The sequence below is a fragment of the Zosterops lateralis genome (assembly GCF_965231275.1).
Source record: "Zosterops lateralis genome assembly, chromosome: 2".
In the NCBI taxonomy this organism is placed as follows: domain Eukaryota; kingdom Metazoa; phylum Chordata; class Aves; order Passeriformes; family Zosteropidae; genus Zosterops; species Zosterops lateralis.
The window spans coordinates 63,228,143-63,249,439 of NC_139763.1; the positions used below are offsets into that span (position 1 = coordinate 63,228,143).

The following is a 21,297-nucleotide window of genomic DNA, read 5'->3' on the forward strand; positions in this document are numbered from 1 at the left end:
TTTCAGGGTGTTTCCGTGCAACAACGCAAACACACCCATTCTTGCATAAGACAAGGGGGAATGGTTTTAAAGTGAAAGAGGGCAGGTTTAGATTAGATATTGATAAGAAATGCTCTGTTGTGAGGGTGGGAGGCAGTGGAACAGGTTTCTCAGAGAAGCTCTGGATGCCCCATCCCTGACAGTGTTCCAGGCCAGGCTGGATGCGGCTTTTTAGTAACCTGGTCTCGTGGAAGGTGTCCCTGCCCATGGCAGAGGGGTGGAATTAGACAATCTTTAATGTCCTTTCCAACCCAAACCATTCAGTGGCTCTATGACTGAACTGAGGGCTAGTATTTCTAGGTATTTTGCAGCTCCTTCCCCCACTCATCGCAGGCCCCTGCCCCATGGCACAATCCCATTTCTGCCTCCCACAGCTCCACACTGCAATTCGGTGTCTGTACTTTTACTTCGGTGGCCTTGACTCAGGTCATTAAGGAACTGAAGCAGGGGACAGGTGTCCCTGCAGAAACTAGTGACCAGACGTTGTGCTTCACATGGAGGCAAAGCTTTTTCCTTTAAAACAAAATGGTAATTAGGAAAATAGCACTGGCCTGGGTGGAACAAGAATGTCCTCTACCATTAATAAGAGAAAATGCAGTTATTTTTATACAGTATGAACATCAAAGCAAGATGCGATGTGAGGCAAAACCGCATCAGACCTGTAATTCTTCTTGAGTCTTGTAATTTAAATTATCCAATAAATAATTGGATGAGTTCCCTCTTTTTGTTCTGAAACTGAAAATGCATTTTCGTAACTTCTCCTTGGGCGAATATTACAAAAGATGGAGTCATTCTGGTTCAGTTATTTTGCTCCTGGTCCTCTGATAGTGTTATTGTCACTTGTTAGCACTGCAGTGAGCTCTGCAGAGTGCTTAGCTCTGCACCTCTGTGTTCAGACACACAAGGTAGCCGTATGTGTCACTGAACCTGTAAGCAGCTGCAAAATTCTGATAGACCATCCAAGGTTTCCCACCAGAGCTGATAAAATATTTCTTCCGGCCAAGGGGAAGAAAAAGCACCTGAACTCTGTTCTCTCTCTGCTCTCTGTATACACAGTGGCTCTTCACTAGTCACAGGACCTGCTGCAGTTCCGTCACAGGGCAGTTGTGGATGCCATTTCCACATGCAAAGAAATCTCCTAACTCCAGGAGACTCCTCAAAATGACCTCTGCCCAGGAAAGGATTTGCAACAACATTTGCAAGAGGATGTAATGGATCTTGGCAAAACGTCAAACCTTAACCTTAAAAGCCCAAAGCTACTGTTCAGAGATAAATACTGGCTGCAGGTCAGGAAATCAGACTTAAATCCTGATTCAGTTGCTTGCTGGAAGTAAAATTAGACAACTCTCTATGGGCTTATAATTAATTCTTGCCTTAGCAAATGGCTGTAAAACATCCAGATTACAACTACTACTGTATATTCTTCTCACTAGAAGTAACTTATCCTTCCAGTTTGAAGATGAAGATGGTTTTTACCTTATACATCAAAAGAAGAAATGTCACATGGCTGGCAATATTGAAGGACTTCTAGAAAGACTGAGGCAGCTGCTGCCATTATCTAGAGTTTGATACACAGCTGTATGGAGAACTTTATCTGAATGTTTTATTGTCTGAGATCCTCTTGGCTGTGAAAACTCGTCTAACTGGGATGGACTGTAAAAATGTCTTGATTTCTGTCTGATCACCAGTGCCACCCCCTGGCTCTGATTGTCAGCACAAGGTGGTCTTTTGAGCCCAACTCAAAACCTTAAAAACAACATTTCTTGGAAATGACACATTCACCTCTTCTTTACTTTACTTCTCTGGTGTTAGACACAACAGAAAAGATAACACTCTTCGCTACAACCAGACTGCATTGTAGGATTTCAGCAGATATCCAGAGGTTTTGCTAAATCTCCAGGAATAGATTCCATCCTATTCAAAGTTTAAAATTGTGAGATTTCTTGCTAAAGTCAGAATAAGACTTTTAACCCAGGATCGAGGCCTCTCTGAAAAGCTGTATTTAAAACTATAAAAAAGCAGGGAAAAGGTACATTACATATGAGATAGAAGGAGCCAAGAAGTTTTAACAGACAAGCAGGACAAATAAAGCATCCTGTTTGAGACCAAAGAAAGCATCCTGGAAGGCTCAGGCACTATGAATAGACAAGAATTTATGACATTCACATAGTGACGGTGGTGCAATCTGATTTATTTCCCAGATCTCGTAAGCTCCACTGCTTGATACTTCATAGTTGAAAAACATGAGGAGGGAGGGTCTTGCCAAGAACATCAGAGTGAAAAAGTGAAAGCCTCTGCCAAGGCCATGAGCTCAGAGGGTAGTAGATTTCCAAGAAGAGATTTATCAGGGGCTTAAAAAGCATCCCAGTACCTGTGGAGAAAATCACCCTGAGCTTTCCACAACACTTTTAGTTGAAGACAGGAGGGAAAAGCCAACTTTTTGGTATGGTAGATGAGTAAACAGGTTTAGCTGAAGAATCAGCCAAGGTTAGAGCAAAAAAACTGACTTTGAAGCAAAGTGAGAATAATCTTTCAGTGGTGTCTACATTACCTTACATTGCACGTCTTACAGAGGGTGAATTCTCTCTGCATCTCTTGTCTGCAGGAGTACCATCATGGTTGTCTCCATACAAACTGTAGGTTGCTAAGGGGATCCTCAGGCATATCTAAAAACACTGCATCCATTTGCAAATATGAACAGGTTATTCCATATCTCCTCCCAGTCATACAGAAAAGACAATCCAGGGTCCTTCCCTGAAGGTGCTCCGGTGTATCTCCTGCAAGTATTCTGACATCTGTCCTAGCAAACAGGCCTTTAATATGTGCACTCTCAGGTCTGGATAGGTGCAGTTTTCTCAAGAATACAGTATGAACATTAATCACTAACTCACCATCTCTACCCAGCCAGGGAAGGCTGGTAGGTGAAAGGCTCAATGAAAGCAAAAGGATTTGCTTTGCAAAAATGATCTTTCACATAGCTAAGCTGTGGAGCACCTTGCCACAGATGCTGCAAATGATGAAAATTTACATGGTCTCAAGAGGAGTCTTGGTAGGTTAAAGAAGAGAAACACAAAGAGGATTAGTAAATACACCTCTGCCTTGAGAAGTCACTGAGCCATAGATGGCTGTAGAATAGCAGTCAAAAACCCTGTCATGATTTCTTGCCTATTGTATTCCAGTCATCCATTCTGGACCTCCAGGTACTATCCTAGATGGGTAAGGAACAGACACTTTTATATTCTTCTGATTCAGGGGCCCCCGAGATTGAGTACACCCAGAAGTTTCATCAAAGCTGAAGCACAATTCATCTTCACTCACCTATGTGTTGCCCAAGGTCACCTAAAGTGTTAATGACAATGCTACAAATAAAACAGAATTGTCTCAGCCCCTTCATTCATTCCAATGACTCAGTCCTGTCTGTACACACCAAAGAAATAATTAAGAAGCAATGAAGACAGCACACCTGTAATACAGCTCTAATAGGAATGTAGTACAGTCCTATTGCTCTTGCACATATCATTATTCTTTCTATATGTAAATGTGATCAGAGGTTATTTACATTTCAACACAAAAACTATATATAACACTTTGCCTTATTTGCACTATTAATGCTTATGAAGCCATAATATTACAGCAAGCAATGATTTATGGTAAAAGTTAGCCATTTAATGGAAGCATGTGGTTTCAAGGAAATCATTCTCCTAAAATAAAAGCAAGGAAACAGTTAACAATGTTACATTTTCAGTATCAGCGTTCAGGATAACAACCAGCTGCTTGAATGCAAGGGAAGAAAAATCTTTCAAGTTCAAGTTTCAGCCAGGTTGCTGGCAGGACTTGGTGTCATGCACTGCTGTCACATTCCACCCAGCTTCTGAATGCCAGCTTTGCAATGTAGAATATTTAAATATAATCCTTACATCTTCCAGTTCATATTTCTGCTAAGCAAATGCAAATATACTGTAAATTCCACAGCCAGGGAACCATGTGTATGAAATTCTCAGAAAGATGGATGTTTTCTGCTTGTGTAGCTGCTTTTCAATAAGCTGTTATACACTGTGTTTTTCTAACCTGCTTTCCCTATGTGTGCTTTTCTTAGGAACAGTTGTGTAGTTATTTAAATCTAACATAAATCTGTCCTGTCTCTAACATGGTTAGTCCCATCATTCTTGTTCCCAGCTGTTCTGACTCACTGCCTCCCTGGCACTTATGTACCTGAGCTGTAAACTGCATCAGGGAACACAGCTTGCTTGACAAAGTAATCTCTCTCCCAGTTTGCTGAGTCAGGTTTGGCTTTATGCTGTGTTCAATCTGATTGAACTCTGTCCCATCCCCTCCCTGTGCCACTCATAGCATACTAGAGAACAGATTTATGAAAAAAAAAAAAAAAATAGAAAAGGGTTTTTTTAATCTGCTTTTTTTAGATCAGCTCAGACATACAGTTCATTCAATAACACTTTAATCAATAACAGTATTAGCATAAGGAACAAGGGATTTGGCCTGAAAAACAGCTGCCTCTTTTCCAGTAGCTGCTGGACACATGCTGGTTTTAATACATTATTTTGGCTGTTTGTCTCACAGAAGTACTTTCTCAGATAAAATAGTAATAAATAAGTTTACAATAACTTGCTTGTTAATATTTGCATTTACTAATTAATAATACCTATTATTATTTAATATAACAATTGATAACAATATTTATGTATTATTTTATATATCACAGATAATGATCAGTTATTATTTTCATTTAGTAACGTTTACTATTTAACATTTAATTAAATTATTAGTATTTGACTATTGATAGTAATAATAAATATTTATTTATTTACTTCTGAATTAATGTTTTTTAGTTTACAAGTGCACATAAATCATAATCTTGCAAGCTTTTCAATATATTACTCTGGCAGAGAATTTTGCTACTTTCTCATTCTTGGTTTATTCCCTATCTTTCTTCTGTGAATGTCTGCTCACCATCAAACTCAGAAAATGAGCCTATATTTACTTCATGACCTGCAAAACCTGGCTGCATAGGTATGTCCTAAGTAAATCCTAGAATGAAACCAACTGGAACAGATTCAGTCAACAAAATGCTTATTTTCATACAGGATTTTTTATATTAATGATCGCAGATGTAAAGTGAAAAAAACTGAAACAAATCTAAACATCTGTATACAACCAGATTTTAAAACTTTAACAAAAAAATAGCCATTTTAAAGTTTTGTAAAAGGGTAATACTTCTCATCTTTGTTGTGATCAAGAGGATGGTAGAGAGGAAGGGAAAATCTTAGTGTACTGACAAAATAAAAATGTATTGTTTATAAAAATATACTTTTTATACTGTACATAGTCGTCTTCATATAACATTTTCATTTAATTGTATCCTGCTAATGTAGTAAACAACATAATGACCATATGAATATTCTCTTTTTTTGTATTTAGAAATAAATCAGTAGAATGACAGTGGCTCACTCTCAAGACTTGTTACTAAATGCTGTTTGGTAAAAGGTACAGGAAAATGGTGTACATAGAAAGTAGAATATTTGCATTGTTCAGGTAAAGGACTTTGTGGTGTTTTAACAGATTGGACCAAAATGAGCTTCCTGGGTGAGGAGGAGTCTTTGACCTGGCTTTTGTAAGATCATTGTCTTATTTAAATGTAAATACACAAGTGATATAACTGATATGTCTGGTGTTTCATCTGGAGATTAGGATACTCCAGCTGTACTGGGGAGACATATACAAATGAATGAGCTTGGTTTATGAAAAACCTTGTTAGCTTGGCAATTTGCCCAAGATTATTTCATACTGTTATTATTGCTATTATTTACTGTCATTAATTCAGGGTATGGGCTGACATCACAGTTACACAGCACAGCCAGACACTGTCAAAGGGCAACCTTGCTTCTTCCACACCCAGACATTCACTCCTGACGTGCCCTTCGTGCCAACACTGGGACCCATCTGATGCTGCATTGAGGCACTTCAGGCAGTTAAACCCCAGAAACCTGACCGCAGAAAATGTGATTAAGCTTCAGCCAGTTTGACCCTACGACCTTCATATGTAAATAAAACCATTTGTACATAGATATTTTAAAACCTTTCCAATAAAAAAAAAACAAAGTCAACCAAATAAAAACCCCAAACCAATCTGAAAGGTCTGCAAATAAAAAACTTCTCTGTTGTGATCAATAGGCTGAAGAAGGGGAAAATCCGACAAACTTTACAGTTTATAAAGTTTGTCAGTTTACAATTGTTTATAATGAAAATGAAAGGTTGTATCTTGTATTCTACATATCTCTGTAATGTGCAAAAATGTGAGAATGAAGGTATTTGCCAGCAGAAACTTTTATTTCTTCTTTATCAGTCAGGAACTGTTATTCCGCCTGTGGAGCTCTGCTCAGCTAAAATCTTGTAGTTTCCTTTTTAAATAATTCCAACGTGACGCTTCAGAGTTAGATTTCACAGACCACAAACAGCGGGCTAACCAAAGAAGGGCCACTTTTTAAAATTCTGAACAAATCGGCAGTCAGTGCCGACCGGCTCCCTGACCTTCTGTTCCCGGTGACGTCCCAAGCCCCTGCACATTCAGAGGCGAGGAAGCCAGGCCAAGCAGGAGGAGAGGGCACCTCTCCCCGAGCCTGCCTGGGAACCTCGCCCCCTTCCTCACCGGCGGCGTCAGCACCCGGCGCATCCCGCCCGCTCCGGGCACATCCCCTGCCAAGGGCCGCCCAAACCCGGGATCTCAGCTCCTGATTGGCGGCCCCGCGGCGGGAGGGAGCCTCGCCGAGCGCCCGGAGCGGAGCTGCCATGGGCGAGGAGGCGGCCCAGCCGCGGCGGCCCGGGGTCGGTGTGGGGGTGGTGGTGACCAGCGCCGCGCACCCCAACTGCGTCCTCCTGGGCAAGCGGAAAGGCGCGCTGGGCGCCGGCACCTACCAGCTCCCCGGGGGCCACCTGGAGTTCGGGTAGGAGCCCCACGCCCTCCCTCCCCGCCCTGCCCTTCCCTTGCCCCGCCGTGCCCTGAGGCGGCCGTGCCCGGCCCGGCCTGGCCTTTCCTTTCCTTGCCCGCCCGCAGGGAGAGCCTGGCGGAGTGCGCGGCGCGGGAGACGCTGGAGGAGGCGGCGCTGCGGCTGCGCCACGTGCGGTTCGCGTCGGCCGTGAACGCGGTGTGCGCCTCCCGGGGCTACCACTATGTCACCGTGCTCATGAAGGGCGAGGCCGAGCCGGGCGCCGAGCCGCGCAACCAGGAGCCCGACAAGAACGAGGGTGAGTCATCATCTGCTTCCAAGCCCCGTGCCATGGCCCATGTGTCCCACTAGATCAGGTGGCTCTGAGCTTCACGCAGCCTGGCCTTGAACACTCCCAGGGATGGGGCAGCCGCAGCTTCTCTGGGAAATAAAAAAGCTGCTCAGGCAAAATGACTCTGTATGCAACAGAGAGCGTGTCTTTGTATTGGTAGTTTCTATGTGATCCATCTAGACTCGCAGAGGAAGAATTGCTATATCACAGAAACAAACAATATCCTGAGTTGGAAGGGACCCCCAAGCATCATTAAACACCATTCCTGGCCCTGCACCGGGCAAGCCCAGCAATCCAGCCTTGTGCCTGGGAAGGCTGTCCAAACACTCCTTGAGCTGTCAGGCTGCACTATGGAGGCTATTCCAGTGCCCCAACACCTCTTCCTAACATCCAGCTTAAACTTCCCCTGCCACAGCTTTATGCTGTTTCCTTGGGTCCTGTCTTAACTCTATACTCTGATTTTTTTTTTTTCTTTTTTCTTTTTTTTCCCTACAGGCTGGGAATGGGTCAAATGGGATGAATTTCCTCCAGCAGATCAATTGTTCTGGGCCTTACGCTGTTTAAGAGAGCAAGGCTACAATCCCTTTACAGAGGAGTTTGATCATCTGAAGGGCTACACGGGAAGTCACCAACTAGACTAAAAGCAAATTGTATGTTATGTAACCAACTAAAGGACAGACCTGCTGGTTTTGGTGTAGAAGAAAAAAAGATATAAAGTGAAAATATTCTCTTTCCCAAAGAAGAACATGGTATCTTTCCCATATTTCACATGACATGTCTCTCATTCCCAACCCATTTCTAGGTTTAGTAGGTAACAATTAACATTTGCTTTTACAGAAAACTGTGTTTTACCTAGTTAATCTTTATATTGATGAACAGCCATTTGGAAGCACTAACCAGGGAAGCTTACTCACTTAATAGCAGTTGCAGCAAAACTTACTCATTTAAATCTGCTTTCCTGTAATTATTGGACCAATTTTAAAAGTTGTCTCTTAGCTTCAGTTATGACGCTACTGTCATGAACAAAAGTTACATTTAATAGACAATGCCTTTTTCCTGCAGATAGCAGTACACACTTGAAAATCAAGAGTATTATAAATGTGAAAAAATTGTCATGCCTTATTGCAGGGAATCAAAATTCCCTGGCCCTTCTTGCCAGTTGCTTTCATAACAGAGTTCTGTTCAGAGCCTCAGTTACATTGAATTTACCTGCAGAAATGTCTCAGATCTCTGCAATTGATCTGAATTTGTTACTGAACTCTTGGAATGGAGAGGTGCCTACACTCTACTATTTGTGAGAGGCTGACACAAATCTCATTTATAGGTGTAGCTCCATGGCAAAAATGTGGCTAAAAAGAGTTGTCAGTATTAAACAGCACAGATGGGTGTAATTCTGTCTGGCTGGCTATTGAGATTGGGTAAAATGGTGAATTCTCAGTTTGACTGATTAAATGACCAAGTTGTTAATGAATGAAATTACAGTACCCAACAGTACATACAAAACCAAGGAGTTAATATTTTCAGTTTTCCTAGAATCTATAACAAATTTTGATTATTTCCAGCGGTAGTCACTAAGAGATCAGCAATTAATTTTAGGATTTAATTTTAAAAGAAATCACTAATTGGATCTTTTTTTTTCTTGTCAGGGTTCTTTTATAGCACATCTCTTGTCTATTTCCTTTACATATACTCATTGTATATTTTGTACTCATTGTACAAAAATGTTGTAAGATATCTTTAATTTCTTTTGAATAAAACACAGGCACAATACTGAGGGATTAAAATCACCTGAAATTATGAATTGAATTCTCAGTTCTTTAGAGAAATCAGCTTGAGGGGTTTGAAGCTCTTTCTTACTTTGTACATACATTTTTTTAAATGGAGATGGCTCTTCTTGCTGAGAAACAGAGTGGTGAGCCATAAGGATGTTACTGCCCCTGGCAATCCTCCTGCTTAGAGTTTGAAGTATTAATTATGTGCAACTTTTCTTAGGACAGACACACGTTCTCTGAAGTAAAGAAAGAAGTAACATTACACATCAGTCTTGAAACAGGAAATATCACCAAAAATTCCTTTGCTACTGTACCTTTGTAAAAAGCTTATTTTTCTATTCAAAAGTGGAATTTTTGTGGAAAAAGTGCAGATTTGCTTCCTGAAAGCAACCTTATGTACACTGAAAATTATTCTGTTCAGCTGTCAACAAAGAAGCAGTAGAAGAGTTAACAGATGTCCTGCCCATCTGTCACAAAGAATAATGAAGAAAAAAAATTGAAATTATTTAGTACAATTTTAAATTTTAGAGAACATCTAGGTCCTGATGAGAGGACAGGGACTGCTGTAAAATGGTCTGTCATGCAATAAATACTTTCTTGGCATATTTTGTTAATGGTTATATTCATTCTATCTCTTGTAAATACACAAGTAGACACCAAAATGAGGACACAAACAGTATCTCCATATGTCAGCATTTCTGTATCCTTTCTAAATGGATCAATTAAAAGACTACAGTGCATTACTGCAACCAGCTATCAGCAATCCCCAACCTAAAAAACTTTGTCTGTATGTATCACACATTTATACTTCCCACCCCTCCAGAAAATGTGGTTCTCAGGCAATTTTAGCTGCCAAGACTCAGTCCTTTCAACTAGGTCTTTACTTTGACTTCTAGTACTTTGGCCAGATAGGAAAATCTATTATGTACATATCTAAGCCACTGAATAACAAAACACTGTTACCATATTTTGGTTCACAAAACTGCTTGTAACTGACAAAATTCACCTAAAATAGCATTATAGTTAGCCAGCATTGAGAAACATACTCCTGAACTGTACACAGTTTGGAGCACTCATGCAAGGAAACTAATTAGGATGCATCTAATATCCAGAGTTTGAGTTTATGCTAAGTGAACAGTGAGCAGAGCTGTTGCCTTACCTATTTCTTAAATGTAATACATTAGTCCCATTTAATCCTTTAATAGAGTAACTAGCAACACAGAAAAAGAAGTGGTCGTTGCTTCAGTTCCCTCTTATGTCTGGAAACAATCACCCACCTCCACAGGATTTCAGTTGGTGAATTACATGATACAGCCATAGATGAGTTTTGGGTAGACTGTTAACACTACACTTCTCATGAGTATTAATTATGTATTTTTGTATTTTGTTTCAAGAATGTCCTAAGTTAGAAGATAGAAGAGACTAGTGAACTGTGTCTGTGTGATGTGTTCAGAGAGGATCATTTAGAAAGAAAATACCAATCCCATTATACAAAGCATTAAGAAACTCCATTTTGCAATATTGTGTATGATTCTGATCACACATGTTTTGAGACAAAAACTAATGTGAGCTAGAAAAGGGGTAGGCAAGGTTAACTAGACAGGGCACATGTATTGGGATCAATGTGAATTAAAGAGGAAAGACATTGGAGATAAGCAGCCAAGAGGAAAATATGATACTGAATAAAGGTTACAATATGTATGTTTAGACTGTGGAAGAGGTGACAGTTTAATAACTGAAAATACTTCTAAAAGGAACATCTGAGACAAAACCAAATTCCCCGTATCTCTAAAAACAAACCCCACTGCCCCATATTATGTGACTGAATATGAAGTCCTTCTCCTTTCTACATCCTTATGGGATTTGTACATGTTGGTCACAGGTGGCAGCATTACTGGCAGCGATGTTTGAAAGATTACTTGAGCAAAGGTGGAATTACCTGATGCATAAGATAATTCCTGTGAGGAATCTACAAAATGGGAAGAGACTTGTGATCTGTGCTGCAGGAAACCATGCTGCAGGACAGAAACCTGTAACTGCCAGGAGCAACAGTTCACAGGAGTTTTATCAGAGGGTTACGTAAGAGAAAAGCAGCTGTCATAAAATGAATGACTCCTTAGGCAAAACAGAACAAGGAAAAGAAAGCCAAGGGAAGTGCCTTTAGAAAGACAACATTGCAGCTGATGCAGGAAATGCAACTGCTGAAGTAAACAAATTAGCAGATGAAAAAATTATAGATGACAAGGACAAAAAAGTCCTTGAGCACTTTGATCTGGAAGGAGCTAAACCAGCAGCATGCCCCAAAGTGTGTCACTTTCAGGTTCCCAGGACACTTAACCAAGTATTTGGGACAGCCTTGTGGGTGGGCACTCACTGCCTCAGGGTCTGCCCAACTTTGTGTATACCTGGAAGGGCTCACCTGAAAAGGAAGGACAGGCTTTCCACTTCTGACTCCTCCTCAGCTGCTTCTAATGCTGACTGGACATTTTGCATAGGGGAAAATGGAGTACAAACTTCTGAAACTCAATCAGAATTCAACCACATACTGGGATAAAATGTGCTGAGCATTGAAGTTACATGGCAACTCATCTAAGATTCAAGTTTAGAAAACTGAAGTTAGATCAAAGCTGAGTTTATTTATGACAAATCATTCATTATATATTACAATAATTACAAACTCTTTTATTACACCTTATTGCCGTATTTTTGTTCTTGATAAACAGATGATCAAGAACATGGATTTAGGCAGTAACAAAAAAAGATACTAAAATTACAAACTTCATGTTTCATTGCTGTGGCATAGAAAAGGCTATCCTCAAAAGAGAAAAGTTACTAACAAACACACAAGGGGATTCCCCTTACACCTTTTTTCCCAGGAACTTATGTCATCTAATGTATAGTAAATACATATATATAAATATATATTTACACATCTCTTGCAAACATACATTTACACAATCACTGAAAATCTGACATCTCTCCCCCAGCAGATAGCTCTCAGACATTTCTGCAGCTCCTAGAACATCTAATGGAAAAAAACAAGTCCGTAGTCCATGGTTTTAAATTAGTCACCCTATTTCTGAGCCAGCTGTTATCTTCTCCCTATACAGGGCTGCTGGTGTAACAAAAGGATATTGCAGTTTGTGACAAACAGCATCTAACCTACCTTCACCACAGGAAAGGTCTACTAGGGATACCCCCTCATACCTAGTCTGAGTCACTGCTGCTGCTTGAGGAGTCTGTTGACATAACTTCTACATCATCTTCATTCTCTTTATTGTGTCCTGGAGGCTCCAGCATGAAGTCATTACTATGATTAGGAGGTAGCATGTTCATTGACATATCACTTGACTGCCAAGGATACTGAGGAGCAAGCACATCTGGAGAAAAAGAGGCATGATCAAGAAAACTTTCAGTTTTGTATATTCACAAATCCAACAGCTCAACCAGAACTTTAATTTAAAATCAAAACAAATCTTGAAATCCTTTGGACAGATTAAACTCTCCAGTAACAGCTGGAAAACATCTCATGATGTTTTCCATACAGAGCAATTCTGTAATTGTGAAAGTCTGCTCTGCCAGAGAGGCCCATTTATGTAGGTGGCTCTTCATAATTCATATACTCAATACAGAGCTTTTAATCTTCAAAGCACAGTTTGAAATGATTTAGCATTCACAACTACTGGGAATAATAAAATTATCACAGTCTGTCAGTATGCAAAAATAGATTAAAATACTAGATTTTTTTTAAAAATCAGGCAGAGCATAAAAATTCAGAGAAGGAGGCTTTATCCAAATACACCTGAAAAGCCTTAATGTGAACAAGCTCCAAATGGAAGCCAGTGTTTTACATTGTGTGGCCATGCTTCAGTGCTAGAACCAGTCTGCTGTTACAGCAGGCTGAATGTGTGTGCTAAGCAGCCTCAAAGTTTGGAGTCTACCAAGCAGTCCAGCAACTGATCTGCACATTCACTAAGAACTCAGTAACTGGACATCTCTGCAGGAGTCTCCAAAAGGACTAGATCCCATAATTAGCATTCTCAGGACATGCCTCCACGCACCAACAGATTCAGCATCCCTACACAAAATACTCAGGCAGCTTCAACTGTCTTGTAAATCAATGTTTCCCTCTTACCTTAACAGTCTAGTTATGTGAGGGTTTAACCTGACAGAGGAGCCCAAGACTCAATTCAGAACTTCACCGGAGGAGTTTAAAACCTGCATTTTCCAGCTTCTCAAGGAAAATTCCTAAAATTCCTCAAAATTCCTTTCAGTTCTTATAGAGACAGCAGTCAAAAGCAAATGGATCAAGTTTACAGCCTCTAAGGCAAAGGAGCCAGCCACACTGGGCTCTACCAAAACATACACAAATAAATGCTCAAACTCCATTAGGAAGTCACAACCTTAACATTTCCTCTGACCATATTTCAAAAGAACAGAAAAGGTACATGGGCCAATCCTCAGCATTTCCCTGGTGAGATGCTATGGACAGTGGCCAGGGTCGTACTCCCATTCAGCTCATTGACCCGTTTTATCCAAGGCCAGAGGTTTACAAAGTGAGATGATGCAGAATTTCAAGTCACTTCCTAAGAGGTGACAACAGGATTAGACAGATGATCAGAAACACAAAATCCAAATTTACTATTTTCTCCAATGGAGTAGCAAGAGGGGTCTTTTTAAGAAATTCAGCATGATTTTTGAAATCAAGCTTTTATATATATATATATAATTCCTGATAGTGGCTTAACAGATACGTAAGAACTGTTCCAGATCTCCTATGAAGCCAGCATAAGACTTTTTCCACCATTTAGTCTAACCATGGTTTATCAATGCTGCAGAGGTACAGAGCAACTGAATCTTGATTCAATTCTCAATTCAATTTACTGCTCAATTCAATTTTTGCCTGAAGGAATGAATCCCACTGAAGTCAATGGAAGTACCCATTTCAAAAAGCAATTAAGGGACTAAAGCTTGATTCCTACACTTAGTAGGAATCAGCAGTTGTCCCCTGCCATGTCTTTTAAATCCAGAACTTCTAAGCACAGACTGAAAGAAAGGTAAGGAATGGCAATAAACCACCTTTCTTCCAAATACAGCTTTCACAATTCTATGCTTTGTCATCACCACTAAGCAAAAGCTGCTCTGAAAGTGCTTCTTTCTAATATGTCTGGAAATCATTTAATTATTTATTTAAAATATATGAAGGTAACTGAGTTTTGTTTTTATTGATTTAGCTGTAGTGTCCACAGTTTAGCATGAAATAAAAAAAATATTCAATTTCTAATTACCTTTCTTTACTAGTCTTCACTGCTAGGGAACAACATTAACCACAATTTTCATTGCTTTACCTCTGATTTGCCTTTGCTAAGGGAAATGTCTAACTGCTGTGAATCTATAAGCAATAAAGAAAAACAAAACAAAACTGAGTTTCACTTACCCGGCAGTCTGCCTGCTGCAAGTGCGTCCCCTGGTAAGTGTCCATTGACTCCATTGGTGGATGGGTTGTTCATCTGACCCAAGAGACCACTTCTCATTTCCAGATCTGTAGGATATGGCCTACGTGGGTCCCCTTTAAGAAAAAGAAGAGAATGTTTTGAAATATTTAACAATTGTCTTGCAGACATTAGCTTTAGCTTCAGAGCTTAGTTTAATCACCAAAAAACCCCATAATTCGGTTGCTTGGATGAGCAATGAGCATCACACCTGTTTTATTAAAATCCAAGTCTGTCTTTCACTTAGACTTTCTTTGTTCATTCAAACTTTGCAGAAAAAGCATATTAAAAAAACCCCAAACAACCCAAAGCAGCTAAAATAAAAATCCCATCCTGTTTAAAAGATATCTTTGCTCTTCCTTCTATTTCACAGCTAAACAGCAAGAACAGGAATTGAATCAAACATATTTTCATTTTGGACAAAGAGGGTAGTACCCAGAATTGAAACATCACAGTAAAAGTTCTGCTTCTGACTCTATTGTTTACTAACATTCTCTGAAAGAATATTGTAAGGGGCAAGAGGGAACACAAGCAAACACATAAAAAAGCCTTTAGCATACTTGGCTTTGACTTAGAATTGGGGTAAACATTAAGGGGAAAAAGGCAAATAATGGAAAACAGAGGAAGCCAGTCTGTTAATGAAAGCAGACGGTTTCATAACCTTTAGGAGATGTGTGTGAAGTCCACAGGCCTTTGGATTTTCCTTTTTGTTGAAATATTACATATAACAGCTGAAAACAATATTACACTAATAAACCCCAGTGGTTATCACCATATAAAAACATTGTAAGAACAGATATTAACCATGAATTATTATCTTTAAAAAAATCTAGTGTCATAAACACAGTATTTACCTGGTACCCATGTCAGAGGGGCACAAACAGCATTGCTAGCACTGATCCTATGGGCGTATTTAATTATTTCCTCAGAGGAAATGGCACCTGGAAAAATGGAAACAAAATGTTGCTGCATACTCAAGAGATTGCATCATTACAGAATATTGTCCACCAATATCTAAAAGACTGGGAATGTGATTTTGCCAAACATTAAGAGCCTGGTTCAAATGCAATGACTGTTTAGCAGATTCTCAGACTACGCAAAGATGAGCTTTGCAGTGAACTAATTTCACACACACAAAGTACTAAACATCTTCAGTATCAATGGTTCTCCAACCTCACAAAAAACACAGTCTCTTAAACAAGTGTTCTTGACAAGCACAAAAAAAAAATTTCTAAAACTTCAGGTCCTGCTTTATTATAAAATTTTCTGTAAAAAAAAAGAATTTCTTTTTCGTTTAGTAATTATAGACTGTACCTACAGAAGTCCTTCCAAATATGTGCTAGTACTAGCTTAATAGAAACTTTATTTAATTCCTTGATTTTATAGGCATAACAGAAAGAGCCATAACAGAATGATAAAAGACACTGCAAAAAAAAACCCAAACCACCCTGAAGAAGATGCCTTCACCGCCCTCCAAACAAAAAAGTTAGTTTAGCTTGGTAAGTGCCACAGAATGACAATTACAATCCAGCATCACCAGCCAGTCAGTCTTTCAAATACAGTGTATACACACACAAAAACATGCTCTTCCTTTCCTTAGCAAACCTCCTCAGGCAATTACTTAAGTAATCAGATATACTATTATCAAGAAGACTGCTGAGACACTTTCATGTTAAAATATGAAAACATTAAAATATGCCACTTAAAAAAAAAAAAAATCCTGCTGTTATTCTGCGGAAATGGTTGCAGTTTCATAATGAAATGGAAGTTTGTTTACACACAAAGCATCTGAAATTTGTGATAGCAGAATTTAAAAAAGGGCCCAATTTGAGCTCACTAACAACTTTCTTTAGAACTGCATCTATGTAGTATGTACAATCATGGATACTCACCTTTTCGTGCTTTTTCAATTGATTTCAGTTTTTCCTTTGCTTGATAAACAGCTGTTGCCTAGTTGTAAAAAATAAAAACCCACAAAGTAAACCAAACCTTCAATACATCTTTAATTTATAAACTTCTACATAAAGTCAGCTCTGTCAATAAATCCATTTAATTGCATTCTAAAAGAGAAACTTCCAGGAAGATTTTCAAAATACACAGAAATAAAGTAAGTTTAGAAGAAAATTAGCCTTACAAAAAAAACCCAAAACTTAGTACACCATGATAACTAATTGGTGTTTGACTACTGAGAAAAAACCCAAACCACTAAGCTCTTATGAAGTTTTAAATATTTAAATCTTCTCAAACTAACACAACACCATTTTGCCCAGAACCACCTTTTCTACAAGAAGATGCTCAAAAGCAAACACATCATTATGAACTTACCAGTATGTGCTCTGCTTCTTTTAGCTGTTTCTGCAGCTGCTGAATATCATTATCCCGCTTTTCTACCACCTTTTCTAAAAGCTGCATTTCATGATGGATTTTCCCCTGATCAACTGCCAGCTTCATTAGCTCTTGAAACTCTCCATCTCTCTGAATCAGCAGTTCCAGGATCTATTGAACAACAGTTTTGCAGAACTTTTAATTTGGCTAGAGTAACAACACACCCTCAGTGATGCTACAAAGAGCAAATGGCATCATAGGTGTATTTTTGTTTGAATGAAAAATGAAACAAAATTTATTCCTGTTTGCAGAAACAGCCTATGAGGCACATAAAAATGAATAAACAACAGGAGAACCAATAATGCCTTTGTAGCAAGTCCAAAGCCCCATCATGAATATTAGCTTGAATATCAGCAAGGACAAAGGGAGAAAACAAGAACAAACAAAAGAATGGAAAAAAATTAGAAGTTAAGCATTATGCTTGCCCAAAGAACCATAATTCAGAAAGTCAGCTTACCTGGCTCTCCTCTCCTGGTTGTGGAAGCTTTTGGTTTCTTGAAATTGCCAGAATTTCAATTAGTTCCCTGAAAGGAGAATTCAATTTGCAAAATTTTCTAAGGCATTATCACATCAAGGCACCCCAAAATTACCAGAGTACTGGTATCATTACAAAAGTGTTCATGGACCTGAGTATTTTATATTTTATAGTACAGTGCGGGCAGGGATTTTTCAACCAAGAAAGCACTTTTTTTTCTTTGTTATTTGAGTTCATGAAGCCCTCATGTATTTGAACTCAAGAAATGTGCTAAGTTCCTGTTAAACCATAAAAAACATAAGCAGAAGCTGAGAGAAGAAACAGCATAATGAAGTACACCCATACCCTTTTTCTACTACCTTTGTTTATTGCAAGAGGGTCTTCCCTGTTTTACTTCTCTACTTTTCTCCATTTTTTTCCCCAATATACTTGTAGTTTAGAGCAATTAAGTCTACACTTCCAAATACCTACAGAGTCTATTATGGAACTACTTTTACAAGTATTTCAACAATAGTGTGTATTAGCTGTGCAACAAGCATGCACACACCAAAACAAACAAACAAACAAAAAAAACCCACAACCAAATAAATAAAACCCAAAAAACTTACAAACAAACAAAAAAACACCCTGGTAATATTCTGGTGCTAGGCTAGAAATGCTTCTCAAACAGACCTCTTGATCACTCTTCCAGATATCCAGATACTCTGCCACTGTTCTGAAACAGTGGGTACCATGATGCAAAAAGGCATTTTCTGTAAATTCAGCAAAGTTATTTGGCTTCTAAAGCTATGAATGGCAGTTCAACCCTATGCAGGAATAACTGTCTATCTGGAGACTGTCCTTGGGACAGTGATTCTTTGCTTGGTCCAGTGTAAGTGGGGTGGGTGAGTAATACAGCAGTGGGGCCAGGAATGTCTTTAAAAAACCTCAGTAAAGGTCTAATCTTGGTCTATGTCTCTTGGTCACTCCTGAACCCTACTATGATTTTAAACAATTAGAGAATAAAGAAACTTGTAACTGTCATTAAAGCTTTATTCTCTACCTGACCAACACTGAGCAGTAGCAAATAAAATCCATTTGAAGTAGGTCAGCTACCACCATCAAGGGTGATGTCATGGAGTGCTGTAATTCTACCCTGTGTCAGCCAGATAATGCACAGATGTAGATTCAGAACTACAGAAAGGCTACAGATTAGACATGTGGACTAATTTTTGTCCCTACCACCAAACTAGTATTGTGACTGAGAAAGGCCTGGCCCCAGGGTGCTACAACACTTTGCTGATCAACAGGAAAATTCACTAAATGCTGCTGAGTGCTGCTCTGGGTTCATTATGGTAGAACACTAGTTCCAGCATCCAAAGAAAAATAATAATTTAGACAAAGAACAATTTTGTTTTCATTTTTCCATCAACACATGTTCTCTTTATGTCACAATAAAATCTGTGACTGAGGATAAAACTTAACCAGACACAAGAAGAGCAACTCACCAATAACTTGGTAATCGAGTGGGCAAGTGACATGGATAGCACAGGTTATTAGCTCTGAAAATGCTTTCCTAAGCTCCTGCTCTCCCTGAGGTGTGGAAAATAATTGGGAACTATCTGAACTTCACTGCAAGCTGTGCCTCCACGGCTTGGTTGACAACGTGGATGGAGATCACCAGCCTGGAGCCCAGATCGTGGAATAAGTATCTGAGCATTTTTACCACTCTGAAGACGAGCCCTGCAGCCTGCTTGGAGTGAATGTAGCACTAGTACAGGCAGTGACCAGAACAGCCTCTGTCATGCAACACCATCTACGTATTTCTGACTTAAGCATAATTTTTAGTGACTAATAAACTGCCTAAAATCGGCGTGTGAGTGTGCACTTCACAGGAAACGCGGGTGTCCAGCAAGTGAGAAAGGCAAGCGGGAGAAAAGGGAAGCGTTCCTTCTCTCCGCAAATGGGAGGCGGAGCACGGCCGATGCTTTCCCACAGGGATGAGCCGCGGGAAGCACCGCGCAGGGCCAGGCCCCAGGGCAGCACCGGCCCCTGTCCCGCACAGCCGGCCTGGGGAGGGCGAGAGAGCAGGAGAACGCGTACCCGGGCCGGCGGTTCAGCCGGGCCGGGCCCCTCCCATCCCATCCCAACCTCAGGGGCTCCCGCTCCGCCCGCCGGCCCCGCGCCGGGAGCCCTCACCCCGCCCCCGCCGCCACCTGGGCCGAGTGCGGTACCTGGCCAAGAGCTCCAGATCCTCCAGCGCCGCCAGGAGCCGATCCCGGGTGCTGCTCCGCTCTCCGCCTCCCCCGCCCGCCGTTACCCCGGCCCCGGGCCCGGCTCCTGCCGCCGCCGCCGCCGCCGCCGCCGCCGCCATGGCCATCCGGGCGCGGGCCCGAGCGGGAACCGCCCCCGGAGGCGCGGCAGGCGCGCGGCAGCGCCCCCGGCGGCGGAGCGGAGAACAGCAGCCGCCGGCAGAGCGGGGGGGCGGATCCCTGCCCGCCGGAGCCCGACGGGCGGCCGGGCCCGGGGCGAGTGCTCCCGGGTCTGAGGGGAAAGGGCCAAGGGCACGTCTGTCAGCGCCCTGTCGTGGGGCTGGGTCGCTCGGCGAGGATCTGCGCTTGCTGCTCTTTGAATCGCAGAATCCCTGAGGGTGGAAAAGACCTCTGAGGTCATGGAGTCTGAACAGCACCGTGTTAACTGGGCCGTGGCACTGAGGGCCACGTCCGGTCTTTCTTTAAGCAGCTCCAGGGATGGTGACTCCACCACCTCCCTGAGCAGTCCATTCCAGTGTTTAACCACCCTTTCTGTGAGGAAAACCTTCCTGATGTGCAACTTAAACCTTGCCTGGAGAAGCTGAAGGCTGTGACCTCTCGTCCTCCTATTGACAGTCGTCAGGGAGAAGAGGTCAGCCCACACCTGGATACAACTATTCCAACTGGAATGAACGCATTTGTGGAGTGCCTAGGTTTCCACAAGAGCCCCCAGATATATACTAAAGACACAGGAAACAGACTGTAGGTGAAGTGTGTGCAACTGTATTACATCTTAGGGGGGGTTAGCTCAATTTTTGAGTGTCTTGGTGTCCAAAAATCCCTCAGGTGCCTTTGATCAGATGGAGGATGAAATCACAGAATCACAGAAAAGGTCAGGCTGGGACCACACAGGGTCATCTGGTCCAAGCTCCCTGCTCAAGCAGGTTGTCCTAGAGCACACTGTACGGGATTGCATCCAGAGGGCTCTTGATATCTCTAGTGAGGGAGACTCCATAACCTCCCTAGGCAGCCTGTTCTAGTGTGTGGTCACCCACACAATGACAAACTTCTTCCTCATGTTCAGGTGGAGCTTCCTGTGCATCAGTTTCTGCCCATTGCCTTTTGTACTATTGCTCGACACTACTGAGGAGCACCAGCCTCCATCCTCTGACACCTCCCCTTTAGGCATTTATAAATGGCATTTACTGACAACCAAAGAAGGTTAAGTGCCTGATACTGAAAGCATAACAAAAACCTGAGCTTTAGATCAGACCAAGACCAGGGTGTTAGCTGGGCTGGCTGTCCCATACTTGACCAGCAGCAACACTGACCTCCTGACACAGCCTGTGCAGACTTGTGTGTCTGTGAAGGCTGAAGCAGTTTGATGTCCATCATAGACCTCTACACACAATGTTTGGAGCAGGTAATAGGTGCAAATCCTGCCCCCAACCCTGCCAGCAATTGAGCTATAATTAAAAAGTACTGCTGTGTTGGGTTTTTTGGGGTTTTTTTGTGTGTGTGTGTTGTTTTTTGTTTTTGTTTTTGTTTTTGGGTTTTTTTTGGGTTTTTTTTTAATGCTGCTCTATATGGGCTGGTGAAACGGGCCTCTC

The 21,297-nt window shown here is 41.1% G+C and overlaps 2 protein-coding genes across 2 annotated transcripts; one reads left to right on the top strand and one right to left on the bottom strand.

Annotated features, from left to right (window-relative positions):
• Window positions 1–6,843: 6,843 nt before the first annotated feature.
• NUDT15 (nudix hydrolase 15) lies at window positions 6,844–9,707 on the top strand (the record flags this gene model as incomplete). The annotated part of the gene is made up of 3 exons (XM_083855777.1): window positions 6,844–6,998; window positions 7,109–7,299; window positions 7,828–9,707. The coding sequence occupies 3 exons, from the start codon at window positions 6,844–6,846 to the stop codon at window positions 7,971–7,973; spliced, it is 492 nt and encodes a 163-aa protein (XP_083711903.1). The 3' UTR covers window positions 7,974–9,707.
• A 1,901-nt stretch (window positions 9,708–11,608) lies between these two features.
• On the bottom strand, window positions 11,609–19,809 carry MED4 (mediator complex subunit 4; the record flags this gene model as incomplete). The annotated part of the gene is made up of 7 exons (XM_083855239.1): window positions 11,609–12,484; window positions 14,542–14,673; window positions 15,451–15,537; window positions 16,489–16,546; window positions 16,922–17,092; window positions 17,439–17,505; window positions 19,670–19,809. The coding sequence occupies 7 exons, from the start codon at window positions 19,807–19,809 to the stop codon at window positions 12,312–12,314; spliced, it is 828 nt and encodes a 275-aa protein (XP_083711365.1). The 3' UTR covers window positions 11,609–12,311.
• Window positions 19,810–21,297: the final 1,488 nt, after the last annotated feature.